Below are 24,875 nucleotides of genomic sequence, written 5' to 3' on the forward strand. Positions count from 1 at the left end.
TTATATATTAAAATAAAGTGTTTTAAGATTTTTATATTGTTAGTTTTATTTGAACCTGCTTACTGTCTTTCATTACAATTACCAATTTACTAAACTGTGATCTTTTTCAATACTGGTACGTTAGGAGAACAAGGGGTTTAAAAAATATTTTGTAAGTATCTGCGAACGTATGTATGTTAAGTATTGTGATTAAATTTGAAAATAATTCTCAAGTACTATTACGCATTAATAAGTAAAAAGGGAAGTAATAATTCTATCAAATTATTTTGTAATTTCGTGCCATTATAGAAGCAGGCTAATTTTGATTGGGATACTATTATTTTTTGTTATCATCCTCAGGTTAACTATCTAGAGATGGCAAAAGTCACTTAATAAAAACGTTCAAAGGAAGTTTAAAATATAAGGATTTTTAGATACTCAAAGGAATTTTTTTTAAAAAACATCTTTACATTTTTATTTTTTATTCCATTACATACAATGTAAAGGAACACCATATAAATACACTTTTTAACGATTAGATTTCGCTACACGTTCCAATTCGTCCTTCTTTTTAATAGCATAAGAGTTTGAAGATCCCTATAAAGAAAAAACAAACATGAAACAACAGAACAAACCCTAATAAACTAAAATTTAATTTTATAAAAACTGTTCACATCACATCCTTTCTTTCTAAACACAATTTAGCGTTTAGAATAAACGATACAATGCATTAATTTTGTCCTTAGCGAAACTGCAAAATTTAAGAGAATTTCAATTAAGCAGCATTAGAAAGGACCACGTTTCAAAATAAAAACATATATTATTTTTTTATTACCTTTGCCGCATTGATAAGTTCATCAGCTAAACATTCAGCTATCGTTTTAATATTACGGAATGCAGCTTCACGGGCACCAGTACAAAGCAACCAGATAGCTTGGTTAACACGCCTTAAAGGTGACACATCCACAGCTTGTCTTCTTACAGTACCAGCACGACCAATACGCGTCGAATCTTCACGTGGTCCAGAATTAATAATGGCAGTTACCAAAATCTGAATAAAAACAATTACTTAAAATTTGAACAAATAAAAAATTCTTTATTTATTGTTTATGTAAAGTAAACAATCAGATAATTTTTTTAAATATGTATCAACAAGGTTTATTTTCTGAAGAGGTGTCAGAAAGTAAATGGATATCATCATTGTATAGTAAAACCTCAATATAATATAATCAATAGACTAATAATCAAGACAAATAATCAATCAATAGACTAACATGGGGAATGGAGTGTACATAATATGAAAAGTTTTTAATTTGCACTTTGAACTATTGCAATGAATAATTGTAATGCACTAGACCTAGAAACATTCGGGTTTACCAGTCTTAAAAGACGTATGGTTAACCCCGAATGTTTCTAGTCCTAGTATTAATTCCACTTTTAATTCAGTAAAAATGTACAACAATCCAGTGCTGAATAACAATTAAAACTAGAACTACCGTTCTTGATTTATATATCATATAAACAACTCAGGCAATACCCTGAGTTGGATTTTATCTATGAATGCGAACAATTCTTTTTAAATACACTGATACATGAAATAGATAAGATTAATAGTATAATTTAAAAATATTTTGACTGTTATATTGAGGTGTTACTGTAATTATTACAAAAAATGATTTAATTGATAATCTTTTTTTTACCTGAAGTGGGTTTTCTCCAGTTAATAAATGGATAATTTCAAAAGCGTGTTTAACAATGCGGACTGCCATTAATTTCTTTCCATTGTTACGACCATGCATCATAAGTGAATTTGTTAAACGTTCCACAATTGGACACTGTGCCTTCCTGAATCTTTTAGCAGCATAACGACCAGCAGAGTGAGGCAAATATTTAGCATTCTTTTCTTTCACTGCAATGTAATCCTAAAATAAGTAAATATTTAACAAAAAAATTTTGGTAATATCAAAATTTAAATAATATTAAAAATGAAAAAAAATTATCAGATTGACCGTAATTATCAACAAATTTTATTCTGAAGAGGTGTCAGAAAAAAATAAAGGTATTTCATCATAATCACATTAAAAATTTTTGATTTAGAATTTGCTTAGCACAAAAATTTTTTAATTATGTCTAAAATTTCAAATAAATTGTCCGCACAATATCCTTTTACGAAATGAAAAATTTTTCATTTTGAATACAAAAAGATATTATGCATTAATTTCGTCCTTAGCGAAACTACAGAATTTAAGAATACAATTAAGCAGCATTAGAAAGGACATTCTAAACATTAGTATAATTTAAGAATCATCATGTCGTTTAAAAATCGATATTTTTTTTTTAATCGACCGGAAGTCACTCAAGTAAGCCGTTAAAATTTAAAAAAAAAGTGCGGAAAAGAGTAAAACTTACCGAAAAATCACTTTAAAGTTTCGCCGTGACGTCACTTTTTGTGACGTCATCGACCGTGCTAACCATATACACTGCCTCAATAAAGTCTCCGTACAAATTAAATTTCAAAGCTTCTACAAAAAATTTAAAGAAGATACACCTCTAAGGTAATGAAAAACTTGTTAGGATTAATAAAGAAATGTAAGGAATTCGAACTGTAACATTTATTTCGAAATTGAACGTTTTTGGGATTTATAAAAAAATAAATACAAGAAAAAGCGTAAATTCTACGCACAAGTCTCCGTACACGGGCTACCTTAGATTATTCTCCCACCAGTCTTAATTCCCTAGACGCGTATATTCTCGCAAAAAGACTACTGTAGTTCGATGTCGTATTCAATTTTTTGCATATTTATTAAAAATGAGTACAAGACACCGCCAAATTTCACAAAGCATTCGAGATTTGATTGTTAGTTTACAAAAAGATTTCCTATCTTAACTAGGTGAAATGAGCAAAATTGTAAAAAAAGCGCATTCGTCACTACAGAATATTATAGATAATTAGAATAAAATGGGGTGTACGAAAATATAGTTTCGTACAGGACGACCGAGAGCATTGAGTGAAAGAACCGTACAAAATAGCTGGAATTTCCAACAAATACATTTCTAAAGACGATGAATTTTGGAAATCAGTAATTTTTAGTGATGAAACAAAAATTAATTTATTTCATTGTGATTCACACACTAAAAATTTGGCGAAAACGTAACGGACCATTCAAACGAGAAAATTTGTGCCCAACAGTAAAATATGGAGGTGGTAGTGCTACGTTGTGGAGGTGTATGTCAGCTGCTGATGCAGGGAATATGGCATTTATTAATTACCTTGATATTTTAAAAAATAATTTATTAGAAAGTGCTAGAAATTTTGGGATTGCGAGATCATTTACTTTTCAACAAGACAATGATCCCAAGCACACGGTAAAAATTGTGCGCTTCTGGCTGCTGTACAATCCCCAGATCTGAATCCCATAGAACATCCATGGAATGGGATAAAGAGCAAAATACGACAACACCCCATAAAAAATTTAAACGAATTAAATGCTATAATAAGGGGGGAATGGGGCAAAATAGATCCTGCTATTACCCAAAAATTGGTGGCTTTAATGCCGAGAAGATTAGAAGCAGTTATCAAGAGTAAGGGTTATCCCATTAATTATTAAGTGTTTATTTAAAAATTTTTTTTTGAGTTTGTGAATTTACTCTTTTTCTTGTATTTATTTTTTAATAAATCCCAAAAACGTTCAAGTTGGAAATAAATGTTACAATTCGAATTCCTTATATTTCATTAAATTTGTTTTTCATTACCTTGGAGGCGTACCATCTTTAATTTTTTTGTAGAAGTTTTAAAATTTAGTTTGTACGGAGACTTTATTGAGGCAGTGTATTTTCGCAGCACATTTTGTTAAAACGCATATTTTCGGATGAAATAAGGTTGTTTCTTAGGTTTTCGACTAGTGATGGAACGGATAGTGATTTTGTGAAAAGCAGGATACCACATATTATCTATACCGGACATATCTATCCTTCCATTATGGTTATAATTTCTGGCGCATCTCTGAAGTGATACCCTACATTGCCACATTATTGCAATACTTGAATAAAAATAAAATTAATAAGAAAGCTGATAAGATATGTTAACTTATTTGGATCCAAGATACAAAATGAACTTTTTTGATGCAGATTTAACAAACGAAGCAACTTAAAGTGATAACAGCGACAGTTCTGTTAGTAATGAATGTTATGATGAATTACAAGCGAAGAGAAGAAAACTAGACGAAACAGCAACAAGAGATCTTATATATGATATTGGGATAATTACCATAAGGTGCTTTGCTAACGACAAACCGGAAATAAGTAAAGTTATATTACATGAAAAAAAAATCCTATTGGGGCTGAACTGGATTATTATCTGCAGTGTCCAACACCTAAAAAAGATACTAATTCCTGTGAATGTTGGAGTACTAAGTAATAGGTTTTTAATATCCAGCCAAAGCCGGATATTTGGTAACTATCCGGTATTCGGCCGGATTTTAACGAATGGTCGGATAGTTGCCGGATATCCGTTCCACTAATGTCTTCATAGAGCATGCGAAAATGCTTGATTATGGCCATACTGTTTACTTCTTATAATGCCGGGTTTATACAGAATTTAGCTGTAAATTTAAATATTTAGATTTAAGGATTTTATTTAGCTTTAAGAAAAAAATTGATTTATACAGAATTTAAGATTTACAGAATCGCAACCTCAAGAAACAAAATATTACTGGTTTTTGTATTGTCATTTTCTACCAATATCTTATCTTTATGTTCAAAACATTTTTTATCATAAATATATCGGTAGTTCTCAACATTTTTAATTAATTTTCCATCGAATTCACTCATTTTGTTGGCACAGAAATAAACAACGGTTGAGGTTAGGTTATAACGCGCTATTAACACCGGCCGATCATTGGATACAGCTGATTGAGGTCGTCTTGTGCATGTGTGACGCTGTAAATTTAGAAAAGTTGACCAACTTTATGTTTACAGCTAAATCTTACAGCTTTGTATAAACGATACATAGGGTTTCAATACATTTAACTCTTACAGTTAAATTTTTAAATTTAAATTTACAGCTAAATCGTCTGTATAAACCCGGCTTAAGTTTAGCTTACTTATAGTTGTTTAGCGTTGCTTTTACGATTACATTGTTGTGTTTTGTTTAAGAATAAATTAAGTTAACGGATAAACTTATAAATAGTAAACAATATGCCCGTAATAACGCATTTGCGCCAAAACTATGCACAATCCTGCAAAAAAACATTGCTATCTTCTTAGAGAGCATTAAGAAGATAGCAATGTTTTGCAATGGATATCTCAGACGAAAAGTTTGTGGCGTTGTGTTTAGAAAAAAAAAAAAACAAGAGGCAAAGCAGTAAAAAGCGCAAGTGGGTTCATGAAAAATTGAGATAATGGTGATATAAATATAACCTTAAAATGAACAGACAGGATTTGCGTGCATAGTTTTGGTCATCGTAAACATGTTGCTAGATACTGAAAGGGGCTGCGGAACCACAGAAAAATTCGCTCAGTGAGCAATGCAGGCGATTTCGTTTCGTTCCAAACAATTCCGCACTGTTCCGGGCCGCGTTGTTTTTTAAAATTTCCGTTCCGTTCCATTTTATTCCGATCCATTTGAAAAAAAAAGAAACCTGAATGTTTCTAGTTCTAATGTTAGTTCTAGTGACAGTGGTAAGTAGCGCTAGTTAGCATAAGATATCACTATGTTGCATTTTTTTATTGCAGTAAAACTAGAACTAAGACTAGACCTAGAACTAGAAACATTCGGGTTTAGCCGTGTGTCTAAACACAACACCTAGAACTAGAATCATTCAGGTTTAGCAGTCTTGAGACGCGTAAGGTTAAATCCGATATATATTTCTAGTTTTCCACCAGAACTAACACAAGACCTAGAACTAGAAAGATTCGGGTTTAGCTGTGCGTCTTTTAAGACTGCTAAACCTGAATGTTTCTAGTTCTAGGTCTAATGCCAGTTCTAAATAGCATAAGATATCACTATGTTGGATATTTTTATTGCACAAAAACTAGAACTAACACTAGACCTAGAAACATTTGTGTTTAGCTATCTTGACACGTGCGGCTAAACCTGAATGTTTCTAGTTCTAGTGTTAGTTCTAGTTTTACACTAGCACTATCACTACAACTAACACAAGACCTAGAATCATTCGGCTTTAGCCGTCTTGAGAGACGTGCGACTAAATCCTAATATTTCTAGTTTTCGATCTAGTGTTAGTTCTAGTATTAACACAGAGTCAATTGATACACAGTCTATCTAACGACAGGTAGTCAGCCGTTATGCATCGAAAACCTAAGAAAAACAAAGATGTTTCATCCGAAAATATACGTCGTAATCTCACCTAGTGTAGTGAAAATAACTTTACTTTTAAGTTTATCAGATTGATTTTGCGCGTGGCTAGAAAATAAGCAATTTGTAGGTTAGGTGTTGACAGGTTTAATAGGAAAATGCATGGTTAACATTGCTTGTGACATCACATCGAAACTTTAATGTGATGTTTCGGTATGTTCTACACCTTTCAACACTTTCTTTTTATTTTTAACCTGTTTTTTTGGGTCATTTCACATTGATTAAAAATAAAAATCGTCGATTTTTTAATTAACTCTTTGAAGCATGTTGGGTTCTCTGGAGTCCCACTTATTTTTTGTCAATTGCTGCATTGTGGGACTGTGGTGATCCCATTAGAAAAAATGACAATGATAAAAAAATAAAGCTAATTGTCAAAGTAATTGTCACATAAAGATTAACATTGCCTTATTTAGTTGTTTAAGCGCATGCGTGCGCATAAGTCACCGAAATATCAATTAACTAAATATACAGGTTTTCCAAACCTCCTGGAACGAAGCTATGAGTATTAAACGAACGAAGAAAAAAATTTGAACATTTGGGGATCACTAAAAAGGAGTCATGAAAACTACATTCTTAGATAGTTTACAACTTCCATGCAATGTGGAGTTTTTTAGGGGATTAGTTGGAAAGACACCACCCCATAAAGCAAAACCAGATATCTTAATACTTTCAAGAATTATGAGGTTTTTTTCGACTGTTGATTTATAAAGTGGTGGTCGTTGATGAAAAAATTCATTGAAGATGTGCCGCACTTCATCCCAAGATCTTGTTCTATCCCCAAAGTCACCAATCATTAAAAGAGTGATTCTTTCTTTTTCGGCCAGTTTTTGCGCCATTTTTGGAGTTAATAAAAGCAAATTTTAGAAAACAAGTTTGTTTTAACTAAATATTAAAAGAAGATAAGTAGACTTAAATTTAAGATGAGAGAGATGTTGTGGTGCAGATGTTATTTTGTGACAGTGACACCGTAACTGTAGTTCTGTTTCTGAAAACTAGAGTGTATGCAATAAAACCAGAATCAATAAATGATTTGGAAAATCGCATACTTGAAGAAACCACCAACATCACTAGGGATATGCTCCTGATGGTTCAAAATTTCATTTATGAGCATTTGGGCCATTGCAAGACCGAAGAATGTCGACAATTTGAACATTTGATATAAAAATCGTAATAAATGTGCAAAAAAACATGAAAACAGTTTATATTCCCATTTGGTAGTCAGCCCCTCATAGTTCTTGAAAGAATTAAGATATTGGGTTTTGATTTATGGGGTAAAAAAAATATAAGGCAAAACTTGACAGAGAAAAACTCCACAATGCATGGAAGTTCTAAACTATTTAAGAATGTAGTTTTTATGACTACATTCAGTGATCCCTAAATCTTTAAATTATTTTCTTCGCTCGTTCAAAACTTATAGCTCTTTCCTGGAAGTTTTGGGAAGCCCTGTATATTATATAATATTGTATTTTTAAGTTATTCATGTCTATTCGCTTTCCTTCATGATGGGACTACTACAGCCCCACCTTCAAACGTTAAAACTCGGAGGAAAGGAACCACTTTACTGTTATTTACTACCTTTTTCAATGCAGTATAGTCAATTTTACTAGTGACTTATGGTTTTATTATAGTATTTACACTCTGTGCAACAATTAAAATTTTTTGTTGTATTTCTGTGCTTCAAAGAGTTAAGCCACATGATGGAATTTTTCTGAATTAATAACAACAAACAGAAACAATTTAAATTTAACCTTTATTTTACCTGTAAAGACATATCATCTACTTGTACATCATCGCAACTCCACCTTCCAAACAATTTAATTTCTGGAAGTTCTGCAATAGCGGCAATTTGGGTCATGCCGACCGGCTCTTCAAAATTCTCATCGAAATCAGCCATTGTACTGCAACAAAAAAGCCGAAAAACGCACTTTATAAGCAAACATAACCTCACTTTTAAAAATTACAAATTTAAGGTTATTAGATCAAAAATCATCAGATATTGCTTATGTCTACAATGAGATTAAGTCAAGAGGTGTCAGTAAATGCAAAAATCATCATTATAACGAATTATTATTAAAAAAAACTGTTGTATGGAAGTCTTGTTTGAGGTGTAAACACGTGGAGATGTAAAATAAAACGGAGAAAAATTGAAATAATGGGATAATATACGTAAAGGATGATTTAGTGGGAGTTATTGTTAATAATTTTCGTCAAAAAAGGATTTAATATGCAATAATTAAAGCGTACTTACTCTTAAAAATACGAGACACGTTCACTATTTTCTAGCGTGAACCGGAAAGAGCCATCTGCCAAGAAAGCGACAAGAGGAAGGAGTATGGCGACATCTAGTGGGAAATTTGAGTATAAAATGTTTAATTTTTTAGTTTTAATGAGTAAAAATGCATTAAAATCGTTTGTTATAATTAAAATAATTATTGGTAATAATTATAAATAATTTAAATGTTTTAAATACATTTATTTTATGATTATCTTTTCATGATGAAGTTTAATTTAGTAAAATATATTTTCTGATATTGGCAACACGAAAAATGCGCGTTATTTAAAACGATCAGCTATAAATGCGAATTAAAACAAGTTTTATTTCTATTTTAATTAATTATATTTACAAAAATATTTAGTTTCTTTAAAAAGATGTTAAAGAAGTTTTATTAATATTTAATAATTTCATAAAAAGATGTTATTGAATTAATTACTAACGACGACGTCTCCGTCGATATGTTTACGTTGCGTAGAGTATTTCGATAAAGGTAAGGTTTTCGCTTTCTATCGTTATTTTGATTTGTCGTTTTGCCCGTTTATTTTTGGAACGGTCGCAACGTTTTAACTAATATAATTGGATACAGAAGGTAAATATCCCCCACATGCTTTTGAGAGTGTTCTCGCTAAAATCGCCGGGCAACGTCTTGCCAACAATAACGAATTGACATGACTTTGGAGGATCCCTTCTTCGTGGTCAAAGAGTAAGCAATAGTTTGCAAAAAAGGGACTGCTTCAATTATTATTTACCATTATTATTATTATTTCGTTTCAATTGTTTTTTTATTTTGCTGATATGGCTTGAAATATATCGCTTTGTGATGTGCTGAATGAAATTTTCTTTTCTTATTCCTTTGTTATATGAAAATATATGATTTATTAATTTATTTATTAAATTATTTTGCTTGAAGAATGTGTTTTTTATTTATAAAAATATTTAACCCTTTAATGCACTTATATTCATCTTAATATTTGATAATTTGGTCTTTATTATACAAAGAAATATGAATATAATTATTAAAGGGTTAATAGATTGATATGAAGAATCTAAATTAGTTGTTTTAACTTTTTTGTAGTGAAGTTTTTAAAGCATTAAATAAAACAAGAGGTTTATATTTACGTTGGATTGAACTTCAAGATGAGACAGTTTGTATTACGAAAGAGGAAATTGAATGGACCAATACGGAATTAAAAAACTCCCTGAGGAGTATTGAATGGGATTTGGAAGATCTAGAGGATACCATTGATATAGTTGAGAAAAACCCAACAAAATTTAAAATTGATAACAAAGAATTAACCACAAGAAAAAATTTTATTGATTCAACACGAGTTGAAGTAAAGGTAATCATATCCATACAATTATGACCCTTCAAGATATATTTATAATTTTTTTAGTCTATGAAAGATAAATTAAGTATGAATAGATCAAAAGAGAGAGATCGTTTAGCCAGACAGGTAAAAAATTACTCATAAGTTGATCTATAAAGGAAATTATTTTAGATAAAACTTTTTACTTACTTGTATTTTAATGTTTATTGGTACCTTATTGGTAATCTATATAAGTGGAAACAAAATATCATTAAATCAATCAAATTACCAAAAATAATATCTCAAAGGTGATAAGATATGCTGATGATGTTTTTATGATATGGGAAGGCAACAATGCAAATTTGGAACTCTTTCAATACCTTAAGAATATCCACACAAATTTAAATTTCACATTAGAAATAGAAAATAATGAAATAAGAATTAAATTTCTTAGACCTAAAACTTACTAATGTAAATGGTAAGATGAATTACGATATACAGGTGTCTCTGAATCACTGCTACAAAGGCAATTTTAAGGGTACTTTGATATATGAACCATGAACGACTTCGGCTCCCCTAAGGAGCTAAACCCCTCCAAAAATGGCGGAAAATTTTGGTTTAATTTTTTTTTCTCAAAAACCATAAACGCTAAGAAAAGGAAATTTGGGAAATATGTTTAACTCATAATAGGGCACCGTTTTGACCCTATTTGAACTTTCAACCTACCCTTATAAACTACTAAACGTAAAATTTTAGTACCCTTATATCAGAAAATTTTTGAAAAAATTGTAAAAATTGTTTATTAAGAAAATTTAAGTAATAACATTAATCTAGAAATCCGAGATCGTCAAGTACCTCGTAGTACCTCGAATTATTGGAAATGTACGCCACTGAATTCTTCGTAAAAAGTTGCCCATATAATGTTTTATTTATAATATGGAGTATTATACTTTGGTAATAAGTAAGATATTCGCGATTGTCATTTTCGCCAATTTTTGAGTTTTTGCCGATAGGGCGAAAACAAAAGACGATAGCTGTTCGGAGTGTTCGGCATTAGCATTTTCTCGAAAAACGAGATCATGACATGTAAGCTACTTTTTTTCTATCTCTTTTAGTTTCGGAGATAGCCTATGCGGACATCGAAATTGGGACACCTATACACCAATTTTTCGGTTATTTGTTTTATTTTGTATGTAAATTTAATTTACGGTAATAATTCGAGGTACTTGACGATCTCGGATATCTAGATTAATGTCATTGATTAATTTTTATTAATAAACAATTTTAACATTTTTTTCAAAAATTTTCTGATGTAAGGGTAAAAAAATTTTACGTCATCGTAAAGAGAAAAGTAATCTCTATCAAATGAGCCTAACGAAAAGGTACATTGCTATTTAAAAAAATTCAAGTGTTATTCGTTACTCATTTGTTTTCTGAATTAAAAACAATTGAATGCAGTCTTATTATGGCAAATAAAATATTAAACAACTTTTGTATAAAATGTTTTTTTATAAAGCCATCATTTACCGAGATATATACTACATTCCATACATAATGGGCACCTGTATGTATCCATACAATATGTTTTAATCTTAATTTATATAATATGTAACCGGTTTGTTCAGTTGGTGTATTTTCATTGAACAATTTCCAGCATCGTGTGATGTATTCGTCCTGTCGTCTATTTTAATTTGTGATATAATTATTTTGACTGTTTATAATATTATTTAATATAGTTTTATTCATTTATTGAATCATATGTGCTTCTATATTTTCAACGTTATATTTTTATAACGATTTGTTAATTTAGTTTGATTGACGTGATGATTTTTTGTTTCCACTTACATAGATACCAATAAACATTCAAATACAAGCAAGTAAGAAGTTTTATATAAAATAATTTCCTTCATATATTTTTAACAAACTTGCAACATGGATTCCTACAATAATAAGTTGATCTGTCATTAAAAAAATATTTTAGCCTTTACTTGAAAGTAGTCCAGTACGAGTTGTGAACAGTCATGGTACAACCAAGTATTCAAAACTTGAAAACGAAATAGACAGTCCACAAAGGTTCATAAATGATACTTTGTCACAACAGCAATACATGACGAGGCAACAAGATGATCATCTTGAGGCCATCAGTGATTCATTGGGATCACTAAAAACCGTTTCAAGACATATTGGAATGGAATTAGATGAACAGGCTGTGTAAGTTTTTTACAACATGTGCTAGAAAAGTGTAAAAACAGAGTTTTTATAAGAAAGTTGTTTGATTAATCTTCAAAAATTCTATAAAGTCACATTAATTTAATCTTGTGAGTTCACTCTACAATACCACTTGAAATATAAGTTGGGAAATAAGCTGTAAATAATATTTGGGCATTTAAAAAATATAGCGTTTCTTCTTTCAGGAGGCGAATAGCATGTTTAGGTTCGGTTTCTTTGTCTTAGCTTAGTCTTTCTTGTGATTTTGACTGCCAACTGTCTCGACAACGTTAAGTGGTGTTCCTATAGGTCTTCTACCGTGTGGTGTGTTGCATAATCCTGGTGTGTCATCTGTTTTGCACTTTTCTCTTATGACATTTGGTATTTTCTTATGGTATTGCTTTGCCCGTCAATTAATGTGTACCGGGTATCCCATTATTGCTCTTAGGGTCTTCATGTCGACTGCACCATATGTCATCACTGGTTGTACATATGTTTTATATATTTTCAATTTACAATCTGTACTTAGGTATTCCAGATTTTGGACCATAATCTTTGTAGCCATAACCTTAAGTCCTTTGGAGGACTTAAGTTACAATAGATATCATAGATAATAATAATAGATGTTTCAGATTGGTATGCGGTGTCTCTTATGTTGCAGCAGCTTTGTTGACTTGCTCCTTACTTCATCTTCCAGAAACCCTGTACTTGTGCTTTTGCAATCAAGGTATTCGAATGACATGGTTTGCTTGATGATGTTATTTTGTATTACCAGTTTGCAGTGCAGCAGTTTCTTTGCAAAGGTTATTATTTGGTCTTGTTTATAGAAGTTTTTATGTTAAGTTTTCCTGCCTGTTTATTAAAATCCAGTCACATTCTTGGGATCGTCGTCTACATAACTTAATACATAATGAATAGACATAACGAATTGTCTTCGCATATCATCATTTATATTATAATTCCCAAAAGGCATTCCACCAGATGGTGTAAAATGTGTATTGCCTTTTGACAACTCTCTTACCCACCCCATCTGAAAACATTTTACGTTCAGAATAAGTCAGCCTATGTACTAGGGAATAATTTTGGCTACTAAACGAATATATTGAAGAAAATTCTTAGATGAAGTAATGGCGGTATTGGAAGATGAATAGAAAACAGAAAATGATGAGGAAGAAGATAGAAGAGGACAGCATGTTGAAAAATTTTCAAAAATTAAAATTTAAAAGTCACGATTTTTAATTTCGAGGATGCATGGAATAAAGTTAAAGTCCAAACAACAGAACATGGGTGGGCGAATTTATTTGATGATGAAGATATAGATATTGATTTAGAAGAATTAGAAGCTCCAGATTTTTGTACTGAAGGTGGAGAATGAACTTGAAAACAAGGATAGTAAGAAAGATGAAACAAGGCGAACGGTAAAATTATCAACCATTAGATTGCATCAGATAAAGATGTGCAACTGTATTACGCACATTTTCGTAGTTTTAGAGAGCTTATTATAAAAAAGAAAACTTTCAAAGTGCAAAAAAACTTGATTATTAAAAAAAAAAAAGGATTGCGCTGCACAAGCACTTCGTCATCAGATACATATTAATATGTATTGCTTTAGAACGAGACTGTACAAAAACGTATTCTGGTACATATTTTTATATTAATAACAATTTGGAATAGGTTTTAAACCCATGTAACAGATAAAAGAAACAAAAGAATGGGTTTTACGTTAAGTTTAATAACACAGTTTGTGTTTGACTTATTTCGGAAGATAAAACCAATTTGAGCGATTAAAAGAATTCAACTTTAAATGGTTTCAGAGGCTTACAGAACATGTAGATCCATTATTTTCAAACCAAATGTTTACACAATTGCAATATTTTTTCTTTATACAGGTGTCCCGTATCTTCCGCATCAGAGCATTATACCGTTGAAGAATACATTATTCTGAAGCGATTTTTCTAATAAATTTTTTTCGAAATGTTTATAATAACCGCACGGGAACTGTTTAAAGTCGTCCAAAGGCGGAATTTAATATTCACAAAAAAAGTGTATTTCTCTTTCCGTGTCGAATCTATTAGTGAGTACACGTGAGAAACGAGTTATGGACGGCGCGGCGGACTAGCCGAGGGCGAGGGTGGGACTGATTGCCTGCTGAGTATGATTTACGATCTCTTATTGGACTCCTAAACAGTTCCCGTGCGGTTATTATAAACGTTTCGAAAAAAATGTATTAGAAAAATCGCTTCAGAATAATATATCCTTCAACCGTATAATGCTTTGATGCGGAAGATACAGGACACCTGTATATCTCATATATGCGAGGATATAAAGTTTTACAACGTTAGCGTTTCCTAGCTCTAGCTGTTGAAATTAATAAAATTGTTAAAGTAGTGAACTGTAATATTACTGTGCTAATCTTATTAACCCTTGTCAGGCGGATAGTTGTACCTTAACTGTAACTTTTTTAACGTTTTTAGTAACGTTTTTAAGTTGTGATATTTATTTTTATAGAATCTCCGCAATATTGAATTTTCGTGGCATATCTACAGATGCCACGAAAGATATACAGATCTCCCGAAACGTCTTGATCATATATTATCAGAAATGTTCGCGTTATTTAAAAAAAATCATACATTCATATGATATTTGTATTTTCTCCAAAATAATTTACCAACTTGGTTAGGAGATGTGCCACTCAACAAGATGGTTGCCCATGAGCTGGGCATCCTGTACAGGATTACTTGAATACAGAATATCCCGAAAGATGGATTTGGCGCCTTGGTTCGATTATGTGGCCTCGTTCTCCGCACCTAAATCCCCTTGATTTTTTTATTGGGGTTGCATAAAACAAAACGTGTATACAAAACAGATTTTAAATCTTGTCGAACTGCGTCACAATATTTATACAGCAGCAGAAGAAATAAACGTAAAGAGATTTGCACAACTAGTAAAAAGATCTTTTCGGCGGCGATGCAGAGTTTGTATTAGTGGCGACGGCAAACAATTTGATCATTTGCTTTAGTTTTAAGAAAATAATGCAATAAAATTAATAAATTAACAGTTCATTTTGTTTAATTTTGTCTTTAGGTAAACCTTATTCGAAGGTAAGCCATCTTGTTGAAACCACATTTTGTAGTTCGTAGATATTGAGTGGCACATCTTCTAATAAAGTTAAGAGGAAATAAAGAGTAAACACAAATAGCATATGAAACTATGAATTTTTTAAATAACGTGTTTGTTACAGAAAGACAGGCAATGATATTTTTAGCTTCTAGTTGAAAATGGCAAGTGTTGTACTCTTTTGGAAAGTTGACTAAACAGGCCATCTTTTAAAATATGTTTAAAATGTTTATATTTATTTATTATATGTACATTTAGGAATACGAAATATATTTTCCTAATTAATTAACTGCTTGATGAAAACCCTGTTAAAATGGGAAGAGGTCTGCGCCCGGAAAGGTTTCAGCTACAACTTTCAAGCTAGAACAAAAACAAAAACTTATTTAGTTTTTATAACTCAAAAGCTACAGAAACTCGTACGAACAGCAGTTCTTCGTCAACAACGAAATTTTTATTTACAAAAACAACATAACAATAAATGTGATGCGTTTCGAAGAAAGGCTGTCGATCAAAACTGCTGGAACCAACTCCGATACTGGTGATTTTATCCCCGGTGGAACATGCGTACGTGTTATTTGCGATGTTGAGTTCAGTAACTTCCCGGCGAAAGTTTTCTGGGAATCCTTTGTCTGAACCAAAAGGATTCGCTACCCAGATGATCGGCGATAGTTTTTTTCGTTTAATGTAAAATTATAAAACTTTATTGCTCCCGTGGAAGCTCAAAGGATCGACGTTTTTATGGCTTTTTCGGATTGTGCAGGCTCTCCACGGATTGATCTGGCCGTCCAGATGCCCGCCACAGCAGCCAAACACAGTTGGTTAGCAAGATCTTTCAGTAATTTACTGCATTGAACTTTGGTTCTCAAATGTCAAATCTAATCCACTGATGTCGATTATACATACCATAAAAGAATGCTAGAGGCTAGCGCAACGTCCTTCTTGTTGCCCAACATTATAGCCTTTAGTTTTATTATAGTACTTGATTATCTCAGGTTTAGCCATTTGTTATTAATTGGCTGCACTAATGATGTCCTATTAGGTGGGAGAAATTTCCACATTATATTCTTTAAATAAATTGCAATTGTGGAGAAGCAATACAATTTTTCTTTCTTTATTTTTAATTTATTTACCCACCTCCAAAGTCAACTTCGAAAAATTCATTCAAGTCGTCCACTCATTTTTGTTGGCGTGGTACTTCACTGGCAAACCCCTCCCATCTATAGCTCTCAAAATACCGGGGTTTATTAATTTTTTGCTATAACGACCAATTTTCATTTGTCAGTTTGAGACATGTTGGCGCACCATAGAATAGTAATTCGGTCCTGTACCTTTTGGTATCCAGACAGTGCAATATGGAAATAGCACAAGTATCCATCTAAATAATGTAGCACGATAATAAAGTCCGGTTTCGTCAGCATTATAGATGCCGTCTGCAATATTCGTGTGTTTCCAATGTTCAGCGCTTCCCTTTTCATCGTGTTTTTTCTTAAATTTGATGTTCTGTTTTTTTTTCAATTTTTTTTAGTATGCTAGATGAATTTGGAACTGAATTAGAAAATACTGATTCTAAGTTGGATTCAACTATGAAAAAAGTGGCGAAAGTTTTTAAATTATCAAATGGTATGATTTAATTATATAAAAATGATTTTTAGTTAATATTTTATTTTTTTTAGATCGTCGCCAATGGACAGCTATAATAATTTTATCAGTAATGTTAATAATTGTGATAATTTTATATTTCGCAATCTGATTTCCATTATTATTTCATTTAATCATTAAATTATCTAGCAAACTTACCTACAATGACTGTTATTGGGATATTAAAATAATAATAGTACAAATACGTTTTAGTGTTTTACACAGTTGTTCTGAATTAGTCAAAAGCTTGTGCTGCTATAAATGAATTAAAGATATTTTTATTTTACAATGCATAGTTTATTACTTAATAATTATCTTCATTTTTTTGAATATACTATATTTATGATATACAATAATATATTTTACTGTAATTCTTTCGACTGTGCCATTGTAGTTATAGATTCCTTAAATAGATTATAATAATTGTGATTTAAATCCCCCCTTGGAGATTATATTATACATAAAACGTAATAAAATTATTTATTGATTAAATTCTTAGAAATAAAATGGTAGTAACATGTGTTTTCAGCACTTTAAATGTATTGACAAATATAGCGCAGGTATTTAATTGTAGCGATTTGTATTTGTAAATAGAAATGTTTGTCGTATGAATTAGCAAAGAAATAAAACATTTCATTTCACAATTATATTTTAATTGTTTTAATTCTATTTTTATGTTTTTATTTACGTATTTTTTTAGTTTTTATAATTTATGTCATATCAACTAAAACGAAAAAACAAAAACAATAGTTATTAAGAGTGCTTATTTGAAAATATTGATTTTGAATTATCGAATATCACTTCAGCATTCCTGTTTTGCTGTTCTGCTTTGCTATGGAGGTTTGGTTATCGACACTCGTAACGGTCTATTTATTTTTTTTAACTATTGTATTGCTGTCACTTACGCCAAATATCACCAATTCATCACTTCATCACATTTTGATCACTTCATCACCAATTCATCAAATGGATTTTTATGTAGCCCTTCTTGGAAAAACTAACAAATTTACAACTATTTACAACATTAAAGAAATAATCACCTGCGTTTATTTTATAAATAGTATAAAATAAGCTAAGAAAAATTCTGACTAGCTGCTCATTAATTTTGTACCAATCATGAAATAATTGCGGGCGATCACCGAAACAGTCGCTCCAAGCAAAATGCAGTTTTAACAAAATAAAATAAAATAACGAAACAATTATAACAAAACAATAAAGAATAGTTATAAAAATAAATAATATACACAATACAGATTTATTTTGCATTCTATTTTAATCATCTTTTTATATCTTAAAAATTTATTAATTCTTCACTTGGTTTCCATTGGTGGCACGATGAATTTCCAATTAATTCATCATTAATTGTATGGCGAGTACTTTTCAACTGTAAAAATGTTTCAATTATTTCGGTTTTTATTTTTGATTATAGTTAATGTTGAAAATATTCTTTCAGCACTCGCACTGCCATGGGGTAATGATATTAATGTGCGAAAAAATTTAATTAGACTGTGAAATGGTTGATAATTTATTTGATTCTGCTGCTTATTTAAAAATAATGTAAATTCTATATTTGAAAACGATTTTTGTATTTTATATTCCATTATCAGGCGCCATTCCAAATTGAATTCTTCAATTTGCTCATGTGTCTTGATTGTATTTGGAAACATTTGAGCTAATTTTAGGATTGGTGTTTTATCATTACTAAAAATATTACATAAATCTAAGATCTTACTTATATTAATTAGTTTCTCATCTAAAATCTATCTATAATGGAGTAGAGAATTTTGCAAGAAATATTTTTAATTATTTTTCCCATAGCGCAAAACGACAACATACTTTTAAAGAATTTCAGTAATTTGTTGAAGCAGAACCCCATAAACTATTAAAAGGTGGCTATCATTAAATAGCGTAATAAACAGAATTATGGAACAATGGAATGCGCTGATACTGTTTTTTCAATGCGAAGTTCTTGTTGACATTGTTTATGGTACACAGAAAATATTGAATGAATGAGACAACGGAACCAATAAATTATATTTTATTTTTCTGCAACATATTTTAAATATCGTAATAAGAATGAACATAGATTTCCAAAGTGAACATTCAAAAATCCATAGTATTTTACCTACTGTTACAATGTAGCTACTATAAAATGATTTTAAAATTTTATATGAAAAACGATGTTTTTGAAACTACTGCAATTGAGAATATAAATCCAAAAGACAATAGTTATTTCCAATCATTTGAAAATATAGATTTCGATACGAGATTTGAGATAATTCTTAACGAAAATGCAACAAAGATAACAACAGACGAACTTAATATGATCAGATCAAATTGCCTAAATTTTTATAGCACCTTATGTTATGAAATAAAAAGTAGGATAGACATACCCCGTTGCACTATCAAACTGTGCTTGGGTAAGATTTTCTCCCTTAAACCGATGATCCAACATATTTGCTAAGAAGTGAACTTTTTGCACTTCTGTTTCTGTGAATTCTCCATTAGCATGCTCATCTTTGAATGATTTCAATAATTGTACCCAAACTTGAGTTGCTCCGCTTAAAATGCAGGTTTTTTTTTGTACATTGTCTAATGCTACAGCAATATACTCTAATTTTTTTAGATAGTCTTGAGCAGCTGGTTTTTTCCATCATTTACAAGATTTACAATTTCAGTATCTAATACCACTCTATTTTCTGCGCAAATGTTGTATAAAATGGGCCAGTTTTTTATGTAACTTTCTAGGTAGTTTTATTGAAGTTGTTAATAATTTTAGTAAGTATTCCGCAGTATCACTGTGTCCGGACGTGTCTACGGAATCAATTAAATGAAATTGTTCATTTTCAACGTCTGTCACACACACGGCTATAATAGATTCATTATGAACATTGGTCCAGCCATCCAGAGCAACAGAAACGGTTTTATTAAACAATATTTCTTTATCTTTTGTCTGGATTGAATCATAAACTTCATTAAGCAACTGATTAGATACATCATATCGACTGGGTGGTGTGTATCCAGGTCGAAGGATGTTTATTAAATTTTTAAATTCATTATGTTCTACTGCTCGAAATACCGTATTTGTAGTATCTATGTACTTGGCTATTTGAATATCAAGTTTCCTTTTTTGATTTCCTGTCGTTCGTACCATAAAGTTTTCTATACTTGATTGACACTCAGTTGTGGTGGGTGTGGCACTGACAATACAGGTAGCAGATGTGGAAGAAGAAGCTGCAATATATATGTCAAGAATAGCTTCTTTAGGTACAAATTAAAATTCATTTGCCATCAATACACGAAATTAAAATTCAAATACGTATTGAACATGTTGAACAACATTTCAAAATATTTGTGATACCCAAAATTAAAGAAGAATATTGAATTAAATAAACTAAACGCAATATATTCCTCAAAAATTTTAATTTATTTACAATTTGTTATAAATATCAGGGACGTTTCGGGAAATTTTCCATCTTACAGCCTATTAGGATCTTAAGCTTTCCTGTTATCATCTGTGTTATAACAATAAAAACGCAGCTGATAATAGGAAGTCTTTCATATAATATAACGTAAATCTACCTTCATCCATGTGTCGTCTTTTAGGTGCAGGTAAGTTGCTAGTTTCTTCTATCGTACTGCTCATACTTTGGCTATTCGGTATAGCGCATTTGCGAATATGTTTCTTTAAGCGAGCTACTAAGGCGACCATATTTAAACCACATTTTTTGCATTTAGCTCTGATTTTATTGTTAGCTTCTTTAATTTCATCGAAAAAAGACCAAACGGGGTCCTTCTCACGTCCCGTGATAGACATGTTTTCCTCCACGACCTCCACCGATGAGAACGAAACGTGTACTAATTGGAACTAATGTAAAATCGTAAAATCTACCCGAATATTTCGAACGTTGAAACTAAAAACGTCGAAATGATGGGAATCCCCGAATACTATCAATATCCGGTGTTCTACATAAACGGTTGAAAACGTTGTAAAACAGATTTAAAACACAATCTTTAAGCAGTGACGTAAAATTGGTTTAAAACAACAAAAAACTGTTGTAAAACAATTAAAACAATCCTGTATATAATCTAGAGTGCGTATGTGGTGGTGGTGGGGGTAATCAGAAAGTCAGACATGTTGGATGCACCGACCTGAACTTAGCTATAGTTTCAAGTCTCTATTGTACTTACAAATCCTACAATTATAACTTCACAATTCTCATTAACATATTGTTATTTTTAGTAATATTTTATTTTTGTTGAAGGTTTTCGAATTCTTTTTGTTTCACATATATTTTTATAGTTTGGTAGGTTGGAAGATTATTTACAACAGCCCATAAAATGTTTCTGGTTACTTGATTTGAAATTAATAATTGAAGTTCAAGTAAAGTTTATTATTAAGGAATGTTCAGTTCTTTTAAAATAAACTAACAATTATTTATAAGCAAAAGGTTAACGTGATCAATAAGAATTGTTTTAAATATTTTAGTTTATAATGATGTAAATTCTTGCATAAGTATACAGGTAATTCAAATTTGACCCCCACCATTTGGATCTCAGAAACCATAAGAGATACAGAAATGGTTAAATGGGGGCAAAGTTGCGTATCTTAGAGCTCATCATTTTGCAACAAAGTTTTTGGATCTAGCCGTTTTAATTTTTAAAATATGGCCGAAAAACAAAAAAATTACTTTCGTCTTTTGCAATTTTCTCTTCCGTAATGTATACTTTCATATAAGCATACTCGTCGTATATATCATTTTCAGATATTTGATGGGTTGTTGCAATTTTATTAACAAGTAATAGCGAAGATTCAATTTCAACACATACTGGTGTTTTGTTTAAAGTCACCCAGCTATATGAATCCAGGTCCTGAAAACTTATCTTTGTCCATTTCTGTAAATAACTGAGTGCAGTCTGATAAAATGAAACAGCGTCGGCTCGGAACTGTATAATCTGCTTTTCAGATACTTTTTTTTCTTCTTTAAGTTTATCTAATTTAGTACAAACCGCTGTAGGAATAAAGGAATCTTGAATCTTGCTTGTCAAAATTGTTTTCAAATTCTCAATGGCTGCAATAACATCGAAGACACTTACTGTCTCTTTTTCTATTTGAATTATTGCTGTGTCGATCCTATTGCTTGACTATGTACGAAGTGTTAGAGATTCCACTCTAACAGTGTAAGACTTGAAATATAAATATAATTTCGAAACAATTAATTCAACGTCAATCGGTAAAATATCGGCAGTTGTTCTAACAGTATTGTGGAAAATATGACCCGCACAGCCAACTCCTATTAAATTTTGTTTCAGCTTTTGCTGCAATTTGATAAAAACATTGTTCCGCCCTTTCCTATTCGCTCCGCCAAAATTAGAATTTGTGTTGTCTGCACAAAGTCCAACAACTTTTTCTTTTAAATTATTTTTTATTATGCAATCAGCAACATAATTACTTGAGTAATGAGTTCAGTTCCAAAATGTTTACTTTAATTCCAGATTTACAGTCAAAATATCTTATTAACACTGGAAATAGCTTTATTTCTTTGTGATTGGATGCATCAGTTAGTACAGAAACAAATGTGCACTGTTTTAAGTTACAGTGCAATATATTTAAAATATTTGAGGCAAAAATTTTAGTTATAATTGCTTCCGCTTTAGTGCATGCACACGTAAATTTAGGTTCCAGAGTTGTTTGTAACAATTTGGATGTGCAATCCATAGATCTAAAACTATGATTGTGACAAACAGTATGGTACGCAAAAGTGCCTTCGAATGCGGCTAACAGTTCTTCATATTTTAAAAAGTTTGTTACAGACGAGGTCGATGCAACAACAGAAGCTGATTTTTGATGTTTCCCACTGTTAAAATGAGTTTTAATATCGTTACGTCCACCATGACTGATTGAAAAATTTGCAGTGCATATGTTGCACCTGCATATATTACATTTTCTTTTTTTAGAACCCATTTCTATAAAAAATAATTCACTATTTTATTTATGAAAAAAAATTAATTGAATAACTTGCCTTTCAACAAAAGCAAATAAAAATCACAAACTGAATATTAAATTAACCTTAAACTGACAAACTTGAACTAGCAGTTGAACTAGCAAGATTCTGCTTTTCCTCTTCCACCTAAAGGGGCCTGTCCACGGTCATGCATGCATGATGAGCATCGCAAGCTATCATGCAAGATTGACCGTGGATGGAGTTGCATGAGACGGTTTCTTTATGGGCTTATCCACAGTAAGCCCCTTAACGAAGCACTGGTTTCCAGCGCCTACGCTTTGTCAAATATTTTGTCAAAATAATTCTAGTTGAAATATATTTAAAATAAATATTGAATATAAGAAACTTTTCAAAAATTCGGGACAATCCGGGACAAATAACCTGAATCCGGGACAAATATTGCTTCTAGAAAAATCCGGGACGCAAGGTGGAAATCCGGGACTGTCCCGGCCAATCCGGGACATATGGTGTGTCAGAAGTTGCCTAACTATAAGTTATAGAAACGACTAAAATGGTGTCGTAAAAGAATCAAATAGAATATGGCGGCACTCGTATAGTTGTTGTGTGTTAAGTTCAGACAATAAACTTGATTCATGGTCCTTAGTTGTTTTATTAAGCCTTGAGAATCATATATATGGTACCTTACTCTAGACTAGATTATAATATAAGACCTCAATGATGTTACTCTTGTTTATAGATATATATCTATAAAACAGAATTAACAAATTTAAAATTTAGTACTGAATTTGATACTTTTATAAGAAAGTAGTACTGACGTGCTGAATTTGAAAAAAGTGTACTGAATTCATTACAATTGTACCGAAACGGCAACACTGCGCAGCACGTCGCGCGCTGCTGCCGCGCCATGCGCCGACTAGTCGTGAATCACGTCGTACGGTCGTGTCACAATGTGTTATGCGTGACCCACCATCCCCACCATGAGCGGGCATCCATTTCTGTACCAGTTTACGTGCATTACGTGAGTGTGCGTGATCGGGAGTAACTTCGGTTCTTAACGGACCAAATTTTTAGTCGATATTTAGAGCCATTTAGAGCATTGAGTCCAGAGACTGCAGAGTGAGGATACATTCAGGTCTTTATATCACATAAAGCTCGGCCCGTCTATTGTAGTTATCGAGTCGTGTTAGTGTCGCACAAATTATCACGTAATTACGTAGTCGTTGCATATTCGTTTTTGTGTTCATGCAAGATGTTGAAATCAAAACAACAGATTGAAAGTGATCTCAATAAGGATCCCGATGATCAACGGTATAAATTTTACAAGCATGTTAAGGGAAAAAGTGATGTATGGGCAAATTTTGAGTTGATTATGTTTGAAGAGACAACTCAAGATTTTGCTCGATGTATCAAATGCAAATCTATATTAAAGTACAATCCCAAAAGTGGAACAGCTAGCCTTTTAAGGCACAAATGTAGTCTTTTTGTTAAAATTGAACCTGAAGAACGACATACTTTAGAGCCTTTAGACAGATATACCAAGACACTACTGCCAGCTGCAAAGAAGGAGCAAATTATTAAAGAGCAACTATATTTTGTTGTAAAAGATCTACGACCGTTAAGCATTACAGATGGTAAGTTCTCTGTGTTATATTTCTCGCGATATTATTTAATTAAATAACGTTTCCTTTCAGGTACAGGGTTCTTGCAATTTGCTCAAGAATTAGTAAATTTGGGAGCTGATTACGGTAGACAAAATATTAAAGACATCTTAGCGTCTCAAAGAGTACTTACAAGAACCTATCTGCAAGAAGAATATAATGAAAAAAAATGCAAGTTACAAACGATTTTAAAAAATAATGAGGTGTCATTTACAACTGATTTATGGACAGATGAGTATACACAGCGAAATTTCTTAACACTGTCTTCTCATTTATTAAACGAATCTATGGAGTTGAAAAACTATATGCTTGGAACACGTGAATTTGTGGATAAAAGAACTGGCAGCAATATAC

General features: G+C 31.5%; 2 protein-coding genes across 3 annotated transcripts; one reads left to right on the top strand and one right to left on the bottom strand.

Moving 5' to 3' along the window:
• Window positions 1-444: 444 nt before the first annotated feature.
• On the bottom strand, window positions 445-8,710 carry LOC111420425 (small ribosomal subunit protein uS7). The gene is made up of 5 exons (XM_023053405.2): window positions 8,601-8,710; window positions 8,112-8,250; window positions 1,680-1,901; window positions 815-1,030; window positions 445-576 (listed from the first exon to the last, which is right to left on the bottom strand). Exons 2-5 carry the CDS (start codon window positions 8,244-8,246, stop codon window positions 508-510), a joined length of 642 nt encoding a protein of 213 aa, XP_022909173.1. The 5' UTR covers window positions 8,247-8,250; window positions 8,601-8,710; the 3' UTR covers window positions 445-507.
• Window positions 8,711-9,033: 323 nt separating this feature from the next.
• Window positions 9,034-17,546, top strand: LOC111428704 (Syntaxin 6). 2 transcript variants are annotated; one of them, XM_071198157.1, is made up of 7 exons: window positions 9,034-9,117; window positions 9,214-9,330; window positions 9,703-9,967; window positions 10,022-10,081; window positions 11,916-12,145; window positions 16,785-16,879; window positions 16,933-17,546. In XM_071198157.1, the coding sequence occupies exons 2-7, from the start codon at window positions 9,296-9,298 to the stop codon at window positions 17,007-17,009; spliced, it is 762 nt and encodes a 253-aa protein (XP_071054258.1). In that variant the 5' UTR covers window positions 9,034-9,117; window positions 9,214-9,295; the 3' UTR covers window positions 17,010-17,546. The 2 variants fall into 2 exon arrangements, with proteins under 2 accessions (XP_071054258.1, XP_071054254.1); XM_071198153.1 differs by lacking the exon at window positions 9,034-9,117 and having other exon boundaries at window positions 9,124-9,330.
• The last annotated feature ends 7,329 nt before the right edge of the window (window positions 17,547-24,875 follow it).

Source organism: Onthophagus taurus, chromosome 1 (genome assembly GCF_036711975.1).
Source record: "Onthophagus taurus isolate NC chromosome 1, IU_Otau_3.0, whole genome shotgun sequence".
Classification (NCBI taxonomy): domain Eukaryota; kingdom Metazoa; phylum Arthropoda; class Insecta; order Coleoptera; family Scarabaeidae; genus Onthophagus; species Onthophagus taurus.